A 20,548-nucleotide genomic window follows, 5' to 3' on the forward strand; every position below is an offset into this window, starting at 1 on the left:
CTTTCATGCATTGGGTTTCCTTCATTAACGCTTTCTGCCAGTGAGCTAACCTGAAGGTAGAAGAGAAAAGATGAAATGTGTTCTTCCTCAAAGGGCATTCTGTTCCTACAAACGATCTTGGGATGTGTGTTTTACTTCATTTTCATTAAAATTAATAAAAGTCAAGCCAACATCTCATCAGTTCTTCTCCCCAGTTCCATTCTCCCACCCTCCCCAGAGGGGGCCACTAAGATGATTTCAAGGGTATCCTTCCAGTCCTCATTTTTATAATTTTACTTTATATCTATACAGACATCAATGACTATTTTGTGTAGTGTTTTCATAGCTGGAATCATATTGATTATATTCTACATCTTGCTTTTGTGTGCAGTCCAATTTTTTGTCAAGTTCAATCATGTCTATATACAGAGAAAGATCTGATTTATATATCTTAACCACCCTATGGTATTCCAACCTACAAATATTCAACATTTTTATCTGTCCACAGATTGGCATTATGTTGTTTCTGGTTTTTTCAGTACTGGAAACAATACTGCCACACACATCTCTGTGTATTTATAGAACAAGAATTATGGTCACAGGAAAACATTTAAAATCATTAATAACTCCTATGAATACAATTTAATACAGTTGGGAATTTTCATCAAAGTTCATTCCAATAGAATGAATGAAAACTTTATTTTGGCCTACAAATTAGGATTGTAAAAATTAATCCCCAAAAAATCAAATTGCACAAATGTAAGTGGGTTTTTTAAATGTTCTGTTTCTGATCATTTATAGTGTTCTACTCCATGGATATGAATGATTGAGAGTTAGCTTCCTCACAATGATATTCTAAACATGCTTATGCTTAAGAACTTCCAAGTATATTTCTAATGAATTTTCTCTAAAACATCAAGAACATGAACTTTCTTTAGTGAGGGAGATCCTAAAATTAAAGTCTGTGTTTTTTCGAAGAGTTCTGAATGATCAGAACACCAGTTTCCAAGATGAAATTACTCCGAACCAATTACAGCTTTAAAAGAAATCAGTCACTGGAATATTAACCATCAGAAAGAAGGAATACTTACCATTTACATCGATGTGGTTGGAACTGGAGGGTATTATGCTGAGCAAAATTAGTCAATCAGAGAAAGACAGTTATCATATGGTTTCACTCATGTGTGGAATATGAGAAACAGGGCAGAGGACCATAGGGGAAGGGAGGGAAAATTGAATGGGAAGTCATGAGAGAGGGAGAAAAACCATGAGAGACTCTGAACTATAGGAAACAAACGGAGGGTTGCTGGAGGGGAGTTGGGTGGGGGGATGGGATAACTGGGTGACGGAGGCATTAAGGAGGACACGTGATATGATAAACAATGGCTGTTATACACAACTAATAAATTATTGAACACTACATTCTGAAACTAATCATGTACTATAAGTTGGCTAATTGAATTTAAATTAAGAAAAAGAAAAGAAGTCAGGCACATGATGGGGCGCCTGGGTGGCTCAGTCAGTTAAGCATCCCACTCTTGATTTTGGTTAGGGTCATGATCTCAAGGTCATGAGACTGAGCCCCATGTTGGGCTCTGCCCTCAGCACCGGAGTCTGCTTGTTCACGCCCATGCTCTCTCTCTCTCTCTCTCTTCCCTCTCTCTTTAAAATAAATAAATAAAATCTAAAAAAGAAAAAGAAATCGGGCACATGAGCCATATATTTAGAGAATTTTTACTAAAAACAAAATAACCACAATTTTTAGAAAGAAATTTTTGCTTTAGCAAATATGATAACCTATGAGACACAGTAGGAATAAAACAAATATAAATAAAAATTATATACCTTGCACAAAACAAAAACATAACAAGGAAAGAAAAGGTAAATTTTCCTTTATCTAAAAGGATCTTTCTGGGGCGCCTGGGTGGCTCAGTCTTTGGGCATCTGCCTTCGGCTCAGGTCATGATCTCAGGGTCCTGGGATCAAGCCCCACATTGGGCTCTCTGCTCAGTGGAAAGCCTGCTTCTCCCTCTCCCACTCCCCCTGCTTGTGTTCCCTCTCTCGCTGTGTCTCTCTCTGTTAAATAAATAAAATCTTTAAAAATTTTTTAAAAAAGGATCTTTCTGTGTTTTTGCAAATACAAATCATACTCATCTTCAATGGACTCAAATTGTGTTATCCACATGAGCAACTTCTTGGTGCTTCTCCTCTCTCCTGCCCCCACTCCCAGGAACAGTAACTGCCCCTCCTCTTAAAAGTTTTATGGATATTTAACTGGAATGTCTTATGACATGATTCACTTCTACCATCAGTTACAGCTTTTCTGTTTACTTAAAACATCATCCCAACTAGTGTACTCTCTTTCATCTTTCATAGCTCCAAGGGCATGTACAAAGGCTTGCTCGTAGCAGCTTTTCATCAACATTTGTTGGGCTGTATTAAGAAGGTATTGCTGTTAGCCTTGGCCTTTTTTTTTTTTCCATCCTGGATAACCAAAAGCTATACTTTCTCACATAAATTTTTTAAATTCTGACTTCAAGTTCATTTGAATGCTCCCTACCAATGGCTACGTGACGATACTTCAATCATAAATTATTAACTTTCCTTATCAGTCAAGCAACCCTGAAATCTAAATTTCAGATGGATCTAGGTCAAGTGTTTGCTACTGAAATCATTATGGAAAACTGGCGATTGCTGAAAGAATGATTATCCAATCCACAAATTGGGAGCACGCCCTTTGCATCTCCTCCTCCTTCCTCTGCTCCTGACTATGATTAGTTGTCCACAAAATAATAATTCCTCTAAGGGATGGGCAGGACCAACCACAAAAGGAAAGCAGCTACATGTTAGCTCTGAGAGAAAATAAAATATTTGGTGAAAGCAAAAGATTCCAAACCACTATGTAGAGTAACATTTTTGAAGCATCTATCAATTTTTCTTTAGCCTATCATATAGAGAAATTATAATTCTTTGGGCACAACACAAATATACACACACATATTCTAACAAATCAAATGTGTCTCTTACACTATTAAAGTGGATACGAACATCATTTACTCAACAGATACTGCTTTTGTGTCTATTATGTACAGTTACTCTGCCTTTAAGAAGATAAGTTGGTAAAGAAAGACATACAAGCTTGGAAAGTTAAATAATAATATCAAACAGTAGTATGTAAGATGTTATAAAAAAGAAAAATATTCGGATGTTTATTTTGATCTAGGTCAGTCTTAACACTAATAATAATTATCACTATTATATTATAATCATTAATAGCTATCAATTAAACATTATATTAAATTTTACATGAGTAAAAATTTACCATTATGAAATGTACCCTTTTAACTCCCACTTAACAGATTAGAAAAGGTTCTGTAGTAATAGGTAGTGGAGAGAGGATTAAAACCCAAATCTGTCTGACCAGGATCCAAAGTCTTGCATTCACACTATGGGTTTGTTTGTGTTTTCCTAAATTTTGGGTCAAAACAAGTCCATATCCATTGGCAATTAATATTGTAGTGTTAACACAGACAACTTTTATTACTATTTATTTTCATATCATTTTAAAATTATTTGGAATGTTGTCTTTGTAGCTGTGTCTGTAAGAATTATTTTTCTGTTACTTTTTTCTTTAGGGTTGTGATACACAGATGATTTATGACATGTTGCTAAGATTGAAACCCACTGTTTATTTACCTGGTGACTTTGTCTTCAAAAAGGTGAGTGCATGCTATCTTTTGAAAGCACAACTAGTAAATAAGTACATTTAAGGAGTTCAGATATAGTTCTAGAACATAGTTTAAACAGAATTTTCAGGGTGAATTCTGTAGTATAGAAATAATTATGACATACAGTTTTGTAAAAGAATAATCTACTCTGAGTTCAAAATGGAAAAAGACAATATGGATTTCATTACTTATGTAAGTGTGGGAAGTCTGAAAAGTTGCTTTGTATAAATGTAAATCATCAATTGTCACACCCCATTAATGCCAAACATTTAAAGTGGAGAAAAAAGTTATAGAAGTGAAAGGTGGTTCTGCCCTTTTTATGTCTTCAGCAAGTTATCAGTTACCTCCATTTAGCTCACCCAATTAGTGGATAATTAATGCCACATTCTTTCCAATTTTACTGCAATTTTTATGATTATAAAAGTAATACATGCTCATTATTTTTAAAATAGAAAACACATAAAAGCATAAAGACAAAAATTCCACCACCCAGAAATAACCACTACTCATATATTGCAACCTATCTTTTTATACTGATTGCTGGATAGATAAAGCTTGTTTTATAAAACTGACATACTGTATTTATGTTTTGTCATGTAACTATATATCATATGAACATTTTATTAACTACTCAGTTATCTTCTACAACCTCATTTTTAAAGCTGCATAATAGTATAGTCTATGAATATATTATAATCAATTTTCAAATGTTTGCTATTATAAATAACTCTACAATGAACATTTTTGCACATCTCTGAGTTCTAACTTAAGGGAGGAGAGAAGGAATGCTGACTTTGGGTTTTGTATCTTGGGAGACTAAATCAATAGTGAAGTCAATAATCAGAATAAAAAGTAGAGGAAGATGAGCAGTTTAAAGAAATGAGAAACGATCCAAAACCCTGGGGAGTTCACAAGCAAGTAAGGGTGAGAAGCACTTATATCACTCCAAAATAATGTGTTAGGTGTTATGGTAAACATAAGCCCAAACTGTTATAGGACACAGAGTAAGGATACTTGTCCCACAGGGGTACTGGCAAGTCTTCCTGGAGAAGATGCTATTCAAGCCAAGTCTTAAAAAGTGAATTTACATGGGGTCACCTGGGTGGCCCAGTTAGTTAAGTGTCCAACTCTTGATCTCAGCTTAGGTCTTGATCTCAGGTTTGTGGGTTCAAGCCTGGCATTGGGCTGGGCATGGAGGCTACTTTAAAAAAAAAAAAAGAGCCAAAAAAATGAATTTACATGGACCAAGAAAAAGAAGAAATAGGCATTCCAGATAGAAGAAAGAATTAGTGTGAGTTAAGGCAGAAAGAAACTCTCTGCAGAGGAAGTTCAGAAAATTACAGTAAGTCAAAGGTTAGAACATTCTAGTATCATTTATTCAAAAAAGTCAATATTTTTGAGTATTATGGTCAGGAACTGTGCTGAGTACTGGGTATAATCAGCAGTGCAGGGGTATTCAAGTCACAGTGTACATCAGCATCACCTGAAATTAGAAGGCTGGGCTCCATCCCCAGCAATTCAATGGGTTAGGGTGGAGCTCACATATCAGTATTTTTTAAAAGCTCCCAGATGACTCTACAATGCAGCCAAAATTGAGATTCACTGGCCTGATGGAAGAGACAAACAATAAACAAATGAAATTAAATAATACATAATTCCAAAATGTGCTAACTTCTTCTATAAAGGAAAAATAGAATTCTCTAGGGAAGCATGTGGTGGCAATGGCACTTATTTAGGTTTGGGGGTTGAGATAGGGGGAGGTTGTCAGGTTGTCAGCCATGACCTTTATAATATATAAAGAGAAATATTTCAGTATTAATAAGGTGTAGAGGACAGCATTTTAGATGAAGACTTGGAGCCATGAGGTAGGACAGAGCTTAGCGTATTTACAGAATGGAAGCAAGTGATCAACTGGGATAATGGTGTAAAACAAAGTCAAAAGTATAAGGTATTTCAAGGCATCTGGGTGGAGAAAGCTGGTGCACAGGTAGAAATCAGTCTAGTTTGTGAGAGAGGATAGAACTAGAGGTAAATCTTGGGAACCAACATATGGAAACCAACTTCATTAGAAGCTCATGAAAGGTAAAAGAAGAGGGCCAAGGCCTGTAACTTTGGAAAATGCCACTATTTATGGAGGAGGTCAAGGAAGAAGAATCAGAGAAGGAGCTATCAGAAGTAAAGGAGGAAAAATGGAGGAGAGATTGTGACATAATAGAAACCCAAGAATATGCAGTCCTACACAAATTAGTCCAAGTTAAAAATAGGCAGGTTGGTGACATGAAATCATTTTCATTGAAATGGGAAATACAAACCACAGCTCAGTTTAAGGACCCCTTTAGGGCAGTGGTACATTTGGAATGCCATGGCCTTAATGCACCAAAATGGCCTTTCAATTTGTTCCAATAACAGCAGGGACTGGAAATTGAGATAACTCATAGAAACTTTAACACGCATGCCCCTAAGCAGTGCAAATTTGCTTAACAAAATGTGAAATGCAGCGTAGACAGCCTTCTCATTTCTAATTCCTTCCTCACATACATCTAGCACTAATAATAAAAACAGATCAGTGAACACAAGTGAGGGGAGGAAAGGAATAAGTAGGGGAAAGAGCAGAAATGAGAAAGCATGAGACTACCTGCCACATTGCTTTGCTTTTGTTTTTAAGAGAGGAGGATTCAATTCATAGTAGATATAGACAGAGATGAAAAGTTGTTAAATTCAGCTTTGTTTTTGCTTATCATTTCTACAAATCACTGTAGGAAACAGGAAGGAAAAGACTCATATTCTATTGGCATTTGCCTTAATAATTGAAGAAATGTTAGGGCTCGGGATGAAGTTTGCTGACCTGCCTAATCTTCAAGATGACTCCCAAATGTACTGAGTGGGTAGCTTGAACCATTTCAAAGAATACTTGGGAATTTTCCCAGAATTAATTGCAAGAATTAATTTGAGTGTCAGAATGCCCCTTCTGAAGAATATATCCTTCTACACAGGAACCCTGAAAATTTGAAGTGCTCTCTCACTGAGGGTTACCTCACTCTACATGAAGCTCTTGCATTTCTACACTTTCTCCAAATTAGTACATAAACCAACCACAAAAGCTTGGTTTGATCTTATTTTGCACATGCTGTCAGACCTTGTTCTCTGAGGAGTGTCTACTTCATTTGAATGCTAATTAAACTTGCAGGAAAGGCTTACATTAGCCTAGAAATATGCAAGAAATCGTGGAAGTTTTGGTTCCTTGATTATGCCAGATCTCCTTGGAAAATTACTGAAATGATCATTAAAAAATAATTAAAAGTGCTGAACTATATTTAAATGCCCATTATGTACTTCTACCTCCAGTCAGTTGTAATAACTGCCTTTGAAAAATCATTCCAGTTCCTTGAGAATTACTTCATGCAAAGAATAAGGAATATAGCCCTGTAGTAATTACTACTTCTTGGAGTATCTCTTGGAAAACTAATATTCAGACACTTTTCCTTTTTTTAAAATAATTCATAGCTATTTTATTGGTTTTTAAGAGATTGGTGTTGATACTGGATTTATCATTAGATATGATCTATCTGTATATATTCTATAGAGTCAGGTGACATAGATGCTACTAGTTCTAATGCTACCGTCTGCCAACCTTGTAAATTTGCTCAAGACACTTAACTTTTCAAGCCTCTACTACCGATTTTTAAATATCTTTGACCTCACCGGGATTTTTCCAAGAATTATATAAGTTAAGATCCCTGAAAATGCTTTGCAATTATAAAGTAGCATGTTCTGATGGAACAAATGCAGGTATTAAAATAAGGAGCAATGTAAATATCAGATATTATTATGATTTTTAAAAGTACTATGTAAATGTTAGATGTAGTTATTAACATTGATATTATGGAAATAACTGTAATAAGATCCATCTGTCTTGGAATTCTACTTTAATCTATATTTGAGAATACATACATGCTTAATATTATACACAATGCAAAATTTAAAAATACTGGCATTGCACAGTGCATTCTAGGCTTCCTTTTTTTTTTTTTTTTAAAGATTTTATTTATTTATTTGACAGAGAGAGACACAGCAAGAGCAGGAACACAAGCAGGGGTAGCGGGAGAGGGAGAAGCAGGCTCCCCGCTGAGCAAGGAGCCCGATGCAGGACTCCAGGACTCGGTCCTGGGGTCCTGGGATCATGACCTGAGCTGAAGGCAGATGCTTAAGCAACTGAGCCACCCACGCATCACAAATTTCCTATTTCTTGATGACACCTTCTATTTTTCTTTTTTTTTTTAAGATTTTATTTATTTATTTGACAGAGAGAGATAGTGAGAGAGGGAACACAAGCAGGGGGAGTGGGAGAGAGAGAAGCAGGCTCCCCACTGAGCAGGGAGCCCGATGTGGGGCTCAATCCCAGGACCCTAGGATCATGACCTGAGCCAAAGGCAGACACTTAACGACTGAGCCACCCGGGCGCCCCATCTAGTTGCTTCTAATTACTGTCATGGAGCTTTGGCTAGTCAACTGTGGTGATCTGTGCCTTTATTTTTCTTTCTGTAAAATGGAAATAATAGTGCTTCCTTTACCTTCCTCATAAAAGTAATGGGAAGGGGCGCCTGGGTGGCTCAGTTGGTTAAGCAACTGCCTTCGGCTCGGGTCATGATCCTGGAGTCCCGGGATCGAGTCCCGCATCGGGCTCCCTGCTCAGCAAGGAGCCTGCTTCTCCCTCTGACCTTCCCCCCTCTCATGTACTCTCTCTCATTCTCGCTCTCTCAAATGAATAAATAAATCTTTAAAAAAAAAAAAGTAATGGGAAGATAAAATGAGAAATTCAATGTCACAGATGTTAACTAAGGGGTAGAATCTGAAAACTTTAAATTCAACCTAACAATTAGAATATGACAAGAATTAATGTTCAAGAAAGGGAAACAATCAGGGAGCCTGGGTGGTTCAGTTGGTTGAGCGTCTCTCTCTTGGTTTCGGCTCAAGTCATGATTTCATGGGTCTTGAGATCAAGTCCCGTATGGGGCTCTGCACTCAGCAGGGTATCTGCTTGAGATTCTCTCCCTCTGCCCCTTCCTGCACTTGTGCTCACATTCTCTCTTTATCTCTCTAAAATAAATAAATCTTTTTTAAAAGGCGGGGTTGGAATGAAAACAAACCTTAGTATTAAAGGTCTTCAAAACTTCCCAGAAAATGGTTAAACTATATTTCCCTCATTCATAAATGAATGCCTATATCATAAGCCCTATGCTCAGCCCTGGAACAAAATAAACATTGTCTCAGCCATCACAGAGCATAAACTTAATCAACATTGTTTAATCCTGAGTTAATTTTATTGTATTCTAATCTTTTGAAAATATGGCTAACAGGAATATTTAGTGAGTTCAAATAACCCAGTCCCCTCCTGAACCGAGTAAGTAAATTCATTGTGTTCATGCTATTATTTTATTCCTCAGGGTGATCGAGACCCAATTCACTAAGAGTTATAGGTGTTATTATCCAAATAGTTTGTCTAGTATTATGCAACCAGCTTATTTAGAATTTAACAGCTTTTCTTGACCCAATTGCAATTTAGGTCTCTTGTAAGACATATTTATTCTTTTTGGATCTTGGAGCAAGAAGAGATGTTCAAAGGGTCCCACAACCACCCATTAGTTTGGTGATCTGCATGATTCAACATAAAGTTATATTCATGGCTTAAGATTTATTATAGCAAAGCATACAGTGTAGGAACAGGAAGAAAAAGTTATACATAGGCAAAGACTAGAAAAATCAGGTGCAGGCTTCCTAAGTCCTACTTCTGAGAGGATCATAAGGATTAATTTTTCTCTCTAGCTGGAGACCTAAAGACAAAGACAAAATATCTCCACTTAGGGAAGCCCATCAGTCTTGAGGTCAAAAGTTGTTAAATGGTGCTGGTCACATAGCTACATGACTAGCCATGATTCAGACACATCATAAATCTTTGTGTTTACACTGAACAATGTTGACAGCCTGGTACCTCCTGCTACACTGCCCTAAGCATACAGAATAACACTATTAACCAGTGACTATGTGAACATTCCAGGAATTTAGTCCTCAAAGCTTGAACAAGCATCATTGCCCTGGCTCCAAGAGTCCCCAGAGATAAGCAAGACTGAGTAAAACAACCTGATACATTGACACTTTCCTTTAAATATGGAACAAGAATAATAGCTTAAAGGTCTCCTATGCTCCAATTACTAAATTCAGACCTCAGTGTTATAGGCAGGAGGGTGGAGTTGACCTTTGAATGACTGTAGCCCATGTTCTTTTGATACACCAAGCACCTTCTTCTAAGCATAGCACTGGCCACTAAAGCTGGGGTGACTATGCTTACAACCAGTTATTTCCTCTACCCGTACCTGTCCCTGAAACAATGTGCTGGGTCCCTGGGTGGCTCAGTCAGTGAAGCGTCTGCCTTCAGCTCAGGTCATGATCCCAGGGTCCTGGGATCGAGCCCCGCATCGGGCTCCCTGCTCAGCCGGGATCTGCTTCTCCCTCTCCCACTCCCCCTGCTTGTGTTCCCTCTCTCGCTGTGTCTCTCTCTGTCAAATAAATAAATAAAATCTTTAAAAAACAAAACAAAAAAAACCCACAAAAAAATAAAATGCTAAGAAAAAAAAAAAGAAAGAAACAATGTGCTGACTGAAACATCTTTACCTGTCCAATGGTGGCACAGAGTGCTTACCTGTCCAGTGGTGGCATACAGTGCTTACATGCTGGGAAGTATCCAGTGCGGTGGCATATAATGCTACATGTTGGGAAGTATCACTTTCCTAATAACTTCCTTTCACGTGTTATGTCCAACCAATGTCCATAACTAACTCAAGTCTTAAGATAATTACTTTTACATTGATATTTCTTACTTTCTTTATTTGTATTTATTCCTCTGGAACAGTTTTTATTTCTTAATTTGGGACATAATTGTCAAGAGTAAAGTGACTAACATTTCCTCTTTATATATGGCATACAGGGAGAAATTGGCAAGGAAATGTATATCATCAAGCAAGGAGAAGTCCAAGTTCTTGGAGGCTCTGATGATGCTCAAGTTCTCGTTACTCTGAAAGCTGGAGCAGTGTTTGGAGAAATCAGGTATCTTAAAGATGCATCATAAGTATTAAAGTCTATTATTTGTCATAAAAGAAAAATCTTAGGTCATAAAATAACTAAGGTTCTTGCTCAAATTTGGCAAAGGTTTGATTGTTCTGAGAACATTGGTAAAATAAGGATTTTCATATTTCTATTTATCCCTTCTTCTGCCAAAGACCTAGCTCTTTCAGCTCCTTAGTCCCAGGACCTAGTCAGTGCCTTTCATAAGGTAGATACTCAGTATATATTGAATATGTATATATGTGAATGAATCAATGTTGAAAGAAGAGGTTGGGAGAGTTAGTTGTCAGATTGTTGGAAAACTTAAATGTCAGGCTAAGAGAGCAGTTTTGAGTAGGCCAAGGAGGTGAGAAACAACCAGATTTTACAGGTCTTTTAGGCCATGGTACAGAATTTGTATTTTATTCTAAATACAAATGGATACCAGTGGAGGATTTTAAGCAAAAGTAATAAATTTGAATTATGATTTTAAATGACCACTCCAACAGCTATGTGGAGAAGAGACAGTAGAAGAGCAAGAATAAAATAGAGGAAAGCAATTTAAAGTCATTTGTAGCAGTTCAAGTGAAAGATGATGGAATCTTGAACTAGGATACTGGCTCTGAAGGGGAAGAGAAGGGTGTACTGTCAGGCAGTTACTGATATATCAATTTCAGAATTGAGAAAATTGAAACTTTAAGGCACCAGTTATCTTGCCCAAGATAACATAGCTAATAGGTAGAAGGGACAACATTTAAACCTGAATTTTGTGGATCAGGGTCCAATGATCTTTGCACCACACTACAAAAGAATGATGTTCATCCAACCTCTGACTTCATAGTTGCTAAGAAGTTATCTTCAGGTTTCCAGAGATATGGATAATTTCAGATGACTTCGTATTAATATAAGAGAGATTTCCTTAGAATGTTGAAGCATGTTATTTCTCTGTTGATAATGAGGCCTCCCTTTTTTTATTATTTTCTCCTTGCTTAAAATAGAGTGGACACTCCTGTGAGGATCCTGCTTTGGGGCAGTGATGGAAACACTTCTCAGAATGTCCAAGATTTTAGTTCTTTGCTCATTTTCTATTGCTTCCTTACTGGGAGTCCTTGCAAAAGTGATTTAATATTTTAGTGACTTAATAACCACTGTAATCTTCAAGGTCATAAAACATGCAACAGTCTAATCTGAAACATTACAGAAATTAATTAGCTGACCTCTCCCAAGGGTTGAGTACTCCCTGAAGAATAAAGCTTTATAAATACAAGTATGTTAATTGCTGATACTATCATCACAGGAGGAAATATTCTAGGAATAGAATCCAGGTGCTGCTGAGCTGCAATTGAAAAGAATCTTAGATCTTGACAGTAACTTCTCAAATAAATCTCCTATTACCCATTTGGTTTCTAAGGCCAAATTGAAACCAGTAGACCAGGCAAGCTCTATACTTCCTCAATAGTCTGGTTGATTCATGCAAAATGGAGCTTTTTGCCTCGATTCTCTTCTTGGCTATAGTTGAGGAGAAACAGGATGCATCTGGCTCTTCCCAGATACCCACAGGCTTCATAGGCCCACAGCTGTCATATGCCCCTGGAGCTCTAATTATTTATTCCAATGATGGAAACATGACTACCAAACATCTAGATACTGGAAAGATCTGGTGATCATCTTTACTACTCAAAACTGCTGTGACCTTTGTTAAAATGAACTACATCCAACACTATCATATAGCATTTTTTTTTATGTTATGTTAGTCACCATACAGTATCATATAGCTTTTTAAAGAAGGTTCTTTTTTCTGAGGAAAAAAATAAGAAAGAAAAGAATTGAGGGCTTTCAAGGACATTATATATTAATCTAAAAGAGCAAAGCCCTAACTAAAATATAGATTTACAGCCTGTCATGGAGAAAACCCAGACCATACTTCCAATTAATATCTGAAGAGTCCAGACACCCATTTTTAATAGAGAGACCTAGGGTCTGCCAAAGGATGGTCTTGTAGTAGTTCTGCCTCCATTGTTTTCCTTACACATACACTAAGTGCCAAGTCTTATTCACCAAATGTATTTAACCACTTCCTATCCTCCTGCTTCTCACCATTCTTGAAACACATCTGAACTTCTACCATTGGTATTGCTATTGTGATTTCAACAGAACTCCCTACTGGTTTCATATCTCTTTGAAATGTCTCCCCCTGGAAAATATCTACTCACTCTTCAGGATTCAATTCATGGGTCACCTTTCTGAAGCCATCTCTAATCACCCCCGAAACAATTAGATGCTCCCTGTTCTATGCTTCCATACTATTTTATTCATGACTTTACTATAGTAGTTACCACTGATTTATATTTAATTTGTTCAAATGGATCTTCCCAACAGATGAAGCTATTAAAATATAAGAACTAGAACTTTCCATCTCTATGTCACCTGCAGCCTCATAAAAATAATACAATAGACCAATGACATCACCAAGGTGGCAACATAAGTTCTTCCTCACTTTGCTCTTCCTCACAAGCACAATTAACAACTATTAGAAAACAAGACACTACTGAGAGAATCCTGGAACACATGGGGGAGGCTGAAGCATCCACTGCACCGCAGAGACCAAAAGACTGCATTAGAAGGGTAAGAGAAGTGACTACACAGTGACCACATTGCCACTCCCCAAGACCAGTATAGCACCACACAGAGATCTCCCCTGAGCCTCCAGTTTCTCCAGTGTGAAAAGAGAACACAAGGGGGACAACCATCCCCCCCAACCATTGTGGGAGCCCATACTCTGATCTTTCACCACAGGGATTGCAGGAGAATCTGTGAGTCTCAACCCCTGGGAATCTGACTGTGATGGAGAAGAGAGGAGAAGCTTGCAATAGCCAGCAAGTGGATCTTGTCAGACTAAGTTCATACCTGCCATGCCCAAGTAGTAATCCTAACCAGCAGCTTTGTAGAACCAAATCAGGAATGCACTCTGACCAAGGAATTCAGCAAAATGCGGATCTGTCTGATTCTGATCTTCAAACAAGGAGATTTGCAGATCTTAGAGCCCTGTTTGCCCTCATCCAGGCAAGGAGCTAAATCAGCCCCACCTACGCTGGACTCTTCTGGCCCCATCTGACCAGAGGGCTAGTGACAACTCCTGGAAGCAGTGTGGGCCAGTGGCACTCAAGCCAAGAGGCAGGCAAGCAGAGTTGAACACTCCCAGAAAAGCCAGTACTGGGCATGGAGCATTCCCATGGTATACACAGGCAGGGGGATTAATTCATAGCAAGGCTAAGAGCAGCTCTCCTCAACCATACAACATGTTTGGGAAATTTAGAAGAGCTTAGAGCAGTCCCTTTCCCTCCCACGCAAGCAAGGGAGCTAAGAAATAGCCCCACCTGCTTTGGAGAGTGCCTTCTGGCCCCATCTGACCAGTCAGGGCTGGAGACAACTCCTGGAAACTATGCTGGCCCAGTAGCACTGAAGCCACTTAATCAAGGTAGACAGGCAGAGCTGATAGTTTGCAAAGCAAAGCCAGTGGCCCTGTTCAGTCAGGGAACCTGGGGTGCAAGTTGGCTTGAGTTAGCGAACAGTGAGTTTTATCTGCTTTAGAGCTGCTTTTCCTGCTGTGCCCAGGTAGGGAATCTAATTTACACCCCTGCTCATCGCTGACTACAACCTTTAGCCTATCCAAACAAGGAACCCAACCAGAATACACAGGAAGCTACATAGCCCATTCAACTGCCCTACATACAGTGACACTTGAGACTACATACAGAGAGTACAGCCCACAACTTCTCCCATCTAAAGAGAAAAATCAGTGGCCTTACCTAACCAAGGAATTCAGTATACACTCTGGCCTGATTTAGGTCACCAAACAATAAGCTGGGTCCCATCCTGCTGCCCTGCTACATCAGGGAAGCTCATTTATAGCTGCATCTACTACTGAATAGTGTACCCAGTCTAGACCATCTAGTAAGCCTGACCAGAGAATCCAGGCAACCATGGAGCCTCTCCTCCAGCTTCACTTGGATAGGAAGTCAGCCAGCAATCCTAGCCAGGTGTTCTCAGCCAATGGCACAATCCCCCATCTCCATCCTTAGAATTTGAACAATTGCATCACATAAAAATTGACTGTAATAGCAGACCACATCTGCCCAAGGACATACCAACAGACATCCAGAAACCCAAACTGAACTGATTGGTGAAGAACTGTCTCTGCCAAAGCAAACCCGTAAAGTCTGGTATTGGAGCCCAATTATTCAAATGTGCAAATAATAATGTTAAAAAATCAAGGATCATGAAAAATCAGGCAAATATGACAACACCAAAGGAAATTAATAAATCTCCAATAACTGACCCTAAAGAAATAGAGATCTATGACCTATCAGACAAAGAATTCAAAATAATCCTCTTAGGGAATTCGGGAAACTACAAGGAAAGATGATTGAACAAAATTAGGAAAACAATGCATAAACAAAATAAGAAATTCAACCAAAGATGTGTGGGGACGTGTTGTCAAGAATCCTTGAGACCCCTGGATGTTCTATGTCTCTTCCTGGTCTCACTGCACTAAGTCTATGCCCCTTTCTCAACTTGACCTCACTTGGTTACATCAAGTAAGGAGAAGTAATAGTCATCTCTGCATATCAAAAACTAGAATCTTGCAGGACACCTGAGTGGCTCAGTAGGTTAAGTGTCTGCCTTAGGCTCAGGTCATGATCCCAGGGTCTTAGGATCGAGCCCCGCATCAGGCTTCCTGCAGGGAGCCCGCTTCTCTCTCTGCCTGCCACTCCCCCTGCTTGTGTTCTCTCTATATATATATCTCTCTCTCTGACAAATAAATAAATAAAAATCTTAAAAAAAAAAAAAAAACCTAGAACCTTTCTAAAAGCCCACCAAGAGGACATTCAATACCCTAAATTGTGTTGCAGCTTTTAAATGGAATACTATGGAACCCTCAAAAATAATGCTATAGTTGGGGTGCCTGGCTGGCTCAGTTGGTGGAATGTGTGACTCTGGGTCTCAAGGTTGTGAGTTCGAGTCTCACACTGGGTGTAGAGATTACTTAAAAATAAAATCTTAAAAAAAAAGTTCAACCAAAGAAATAGAATGATCAAAAAATATATATATATATAAATGCAAGAGTTAAAAAGCACAATAATTGAACTAAAGAATTCAGTAGTTTCAAAAATAGACTCAACCACACAGAAAAACAGTGATCTGTGTGTAGGACTTTGGAAATTACCCAGAGGAACGAAAAGAAAAAATAATGAAAAAAGTAAAAAGGCCTACAGGGGTTATGGGACACAATGATGTCATACATTAACCCTTTATCATTATATAATGACCTTCTTTGTCTCTTTTTACTATTTTTAACTTAAAGTCTATTTTGTTTAATATAAATATAGCTACACTAACTCAAAAAGATATCTGCAATCCCGTGTTCATAGCAGTATTATTTACAATTGCCAAGACATGGAAATAACCTAAATATCTACTGATGGATAAATAGATAAAGAAGTTGTATTCAGGGGCACCTCGGTGGCTCAGTCAGTTAATCATCTGCCTTCAGCTCAGGTCATGATCCCAGAGAACTGGGATCAAGCCCTACATAGGGCTGAGCAGGGAACCTGCTTCTCCCGCTCCTTCTCCCTCTACCACTCCCTCTGCTTGTGCTTTCTCTCTCTCTCAAATAAATAAATAAAATATTTAAAAAAAAGAAATTGTATTCCTATATTTATATATATATGAATATCCATATATATGAATATTAGCCATAAGAAATCCTGCTATTTGCAACAATATGGATGGACCCTGAAGGCATTATGCTAGGTGAAATAGGTCAGACAGAGAAAGAAAAATATTGTACGATCTCAGTTATATGTAGAATCTTGAAGGAAAGAAGGAAGGGAGGGAGGGAGGGAGGGAGAGAAAGAAAAAGAAGAAAAAGAAAGAAAGAAAGAAAGAAAGAAAGAAAGAAAGAAAGAAAGAAAGAAAGAAAGAAAGAAAGAAAGAAAGAAAGAAGAAAGAAAGAAAGAAAGAAGAAAGAAAGAAAGAAAGAAAGAAAGAAAGAAAGAAAGAAAGAAAGAAAGAAGAAAGAAAGAAAGAAAAAGAAAAGAAAGAAAATATTCATAAAAAAGGCTTGAGGTTACCAGAGGCAGAGAGTGGGGGGAGGAGAAATTGGAGGAAGGTGGTCAAAAGGTACAAACTTCCAGTTATAAGATAAATAGGTACTAGGGTTGTAATGTACAACATGATGACTATAGCTAACACTGCTGTATAATAGATAGGAAAGTAAAGAGTAAATCCTAAGAGCTCCCATCACAAGAAAAATTTTTTCCTTTTTTTTCTTTTCTTTTTATTGTATTTATAGGAGCAGATGAATGTTAGTTAAACCTACTGTAGTAACCATTTTATGATATATGTAAATCAAATTATCATGCAGTATGCCTTAAATTTATACAGTGATACATGTCAATTGCTTCTCAATAAAACTGGAATTAAAAAAAACTATACAATAAATAATGATTTTCATTGATATCCCGCCTCTTTTCAAAAAGAATTTGTAGGTGTATTCAGTAATTTTTAGTTAATTAGTTCACTGTGATTTATAAAAACAAGTGAAATTTATAATGTGAAGTGACTCAAAGAAGGCCATGCATGACATGGTAAACAAGAATGGCCAACAAGAAACAATTGCCTCCTTGAAGAGCCTTACAAACAGATGAGACAAGGAAACAAAAGATTCCAATACCAGGTGATGAAATGTTATGGATTACATCCAAAGATGGAGTATACACAGGATCTTACAGAGTACAAGGCTTCAAAATGACCAGTGTATCCCTTGGATTTGGCAATCACTTGAGCTTATTTGGGAACTGAAAGAAGACATTTCAGTGCTCCTCAAATGGCACATGCAGATAATAATGTGTGCACGAAGGTCAATCCTGGTAGTCCCTACTGTAGGATCTGTAAATGATTATTCACATAATGCCTATAGTGGTTGCATGGTGATCCTCACAAAGATATATCCATGCCCTAACCCCTGGAACCTATGAATGTAACTTTACTTGGAAAAAAACACAAAAAAACCCAAAAGGGCTCTTTACAGATATAATTAAGTTAAGGATCTCAAGGTAAAATCATTCTTAATTATCTGGATGGGCCCTGTATCAAATGACAAGTATCCTCACATGAGACAGAAGAGGAAAAGACACAGACACAGGGGGAAGAGGGAAAGGCCATCTGAAGACCGAGGCAGAAATTGAAATTATGTAGCCACAGCCAAGGAATTCCTGGAGCCACCAGAAGCTGAAAGAGGCAAGAAAAGATTCTTCCCTAGATTCTTTAGAGGGAGCCCAGCCTTCCCAATACCTTGATTTTGGACTTCGGCCTCCAGAATTGTGAGAGAATGCATTTCTATTGTTGTTAAGTCACTGGTTTTGTGGCAGTTTGTTAAAGCAGCCCCAGGAAACAAATACCAAACTCTTTAAATTGTTAACTTTAAAAGTTTTACTGGGGAAAAAAAAGGCATGCTTAACACCTCCCTCTACTCACCCTTCATGGCCAGTGCACCTCTGAGACCTATCAATCTTACCTCCTTGATATGTTTCCGATCATTTGCATCTTACCATCTCCATTGTCCCTGCTTTGGTCCAAACCACCTCCACCTCTCACTGGACAACTGCAATGGCCTACTCTGCATTTCCCACTTCAATATCTACATCTTCAGCAGTCCAGTCTCCACTCTGCAGCCAGAGGGATCTTTTGGAAACACAGATATGATCATGTCCCTCCCCTTCTGCTTAAAACAATTTAATACTTTTATACTGTTTTTAGGAATAAGAACAAAGTTCTTATCCTGGCCTACAAGGTCCTACAGAGGCTAGCCACTGCCCACCTCTCTACTTCACATTGCAGCTCACTCTTGTGCTCTCTTTAATTCAGACTTCAGTTCCCTGAATATGCCACATGCCATATGGCCATGGGGAGTTTTTCACACATGCTGTTACCTCTGTCTGGACATTTTCCCATCTCCTTTACTTAATCTCAGTTCTTTCAGAACTTCCTATATTCTCTACTATAGGGACCTCCCAGTTCTCCTTGCTATATGCTCTGTCAGACTATATTCTTTTCTTTCTGAGAACTTGTCTTTGTAATTAAGCCCTCATTGGTGCATTTATTTCTTTGATGTCTTTCTTTCTCACTAAACTGTGGGCACCAGGACTATTGTGTATGGCTGTTCAGTTGTGCTCTGCATCAAGATGACCAGTGAGGGACCATATTCCACTCCTGAGTCATGATCTCTTCTATTGTGCTCTTCTTCATGCACAGGTACTCTTTACTTTGCAAATGGGAACATTTTTCTGGCCCAGCTTTACACCCACAGGATTACATGGGCCCAGAGAAGCTACATTTTTCTATTTTGCACAAAGGCACAGGTTTCCGGGGACAATAGCGGACACCACATTTGGTTTGTTCTGCACTCAATTCCCAGCCCTTAGGGCAGTGCTTGGCCCACATAGTAGCTAATAAATAGTTATTCAATAAATAAGTGAATGTAATTATCTTTCTATCTTTGCAAATGTACTAATACACATTCATTTTTGTCATGAATATGCATATTCAGCCTTGTGCCCTTTTAAGTCAGTGTTTATTATTAAGAATGGCACTGCTGTGTTCATCTTTATAAAATTACTTTGCTTTTATTTCTTTGAGGTTTATTCCCAAAAGTGAAATAACTAGGTCAAAAGGTAGAAACATTTCTATAATTCTTGTACTATATGGGCAGATTATTTTCCAGAAAAATTGAATCAATTTACAATACAACATGCGATGTATAGCTATTTTTCCCTAACGTCACTGCCTTTACTTTATTATTCTCATTGGTTTTGCATTTTAATAGGTTGTTTTAATTTGCATTTCTCTAAATAGTGCCTGGGAAATAATAGGTCTGCAATAAATATTTTCTAAATGAATTAATTTTCTATGGACCTATTTATTTTCATAAATATGATCATTTATTTACCTTCTGTATTTCTTTCTTTTTTCATCATCCTTTTTTCATCGTATATAGCAGGTTATTGAGTAGAATTTAGGCATTGATGTATTCTTATATATTTTAAATAGTGTGGTTTTCATGTAAAATATTTAAATTCTGACATTTCATCAGTTTTATTGGTCAAATCACCCATTCTGAGAAAGCTTTTTTGATATTTACCTTGTATCATAGTGAAAAGCCCAAAAATTTTGAAAAATAATCTAAACCTCTTTTTCCCTCTACACCATGTTTGCCCATGTATTTTCACTACATCCTTTTGTAGACCATCTCTTTGATTGTGTAGCGCCTTTTTGCTTAGAGCAAAAAGCAAACCTCATCTAAGTTTCACAGTATTCCTGTAAACAACTATATTTTCAGTACCATTGTTAAAACATGTATCCAAATATCCTAAGGACACCTCCTAAAGTAACTTTGTCCAGTGTCTCTAATTCTATGAAAATCAAGGTTCCTTACCACCATTTGGAACAGCAGGGAGGGAGTCAAGATTCTGACAGTCAGACTTTGGCATAGCTTATCATGCCAGCCTGACTGGCTTCCTCCCTTATTTTTTCTAATGTCCACGGGCAAGTAAATATGTGTCATTAAAATAATACCAATGACTTCACTGGCAGCACTAAAGGTCAAGTGTAAAAAAAAAGTTCTCTTGATTAGTCAGCTCTGGTCTTACATTTGAATTTCAATAATGAAACTCATAGTTTTG

The 20,548-nt window shown here is 37.8% G+C and overlaps 1 protein-coding gene across 1 annotated transcript in view; it reads left to right on the forward strand.

Moving 5' to 3' along the window:
• The window catches only part of CNGB3 (cyclic nucleotide gated channel subunit beta 3), a 137,883-nt gene that overhangs the window by 104,345 nt on the left and 12,990 nt on the right, over positions 1-20,548 (forward strand). The window contains exons 14-15 of the mRNA XM_045896275.2: positions 3,615-3,698; positions 10,690-10,808. Coding sequence (XP_045752231.2) covers positions 3,615-3,698; positions 10,690-10,808 — 203 coding nt within the window. The remainder of the gene's footprint in view (positions 1-3,614; positions 3,699-10,689; positions 10,809-20,548) is intronic.

This window comes from Mirounga angustirostris, unplaced genomic scaffold, assembly GCF_029215605.1.
Source record: "Mirounga angustirostris isolate CCGP_5_RB_7025 unplaced genomic scaffold, mMirAng1.0.hap1 SCAF_4, whole genome shotgun sequence".
NCBI classification, from domain to species: domain Eukaryota; kingdom Metazoa; phylum Chordata; class Mammalia; order Carnivora; family Phocidae; genus Mirounga; species Mirounga angustirostris.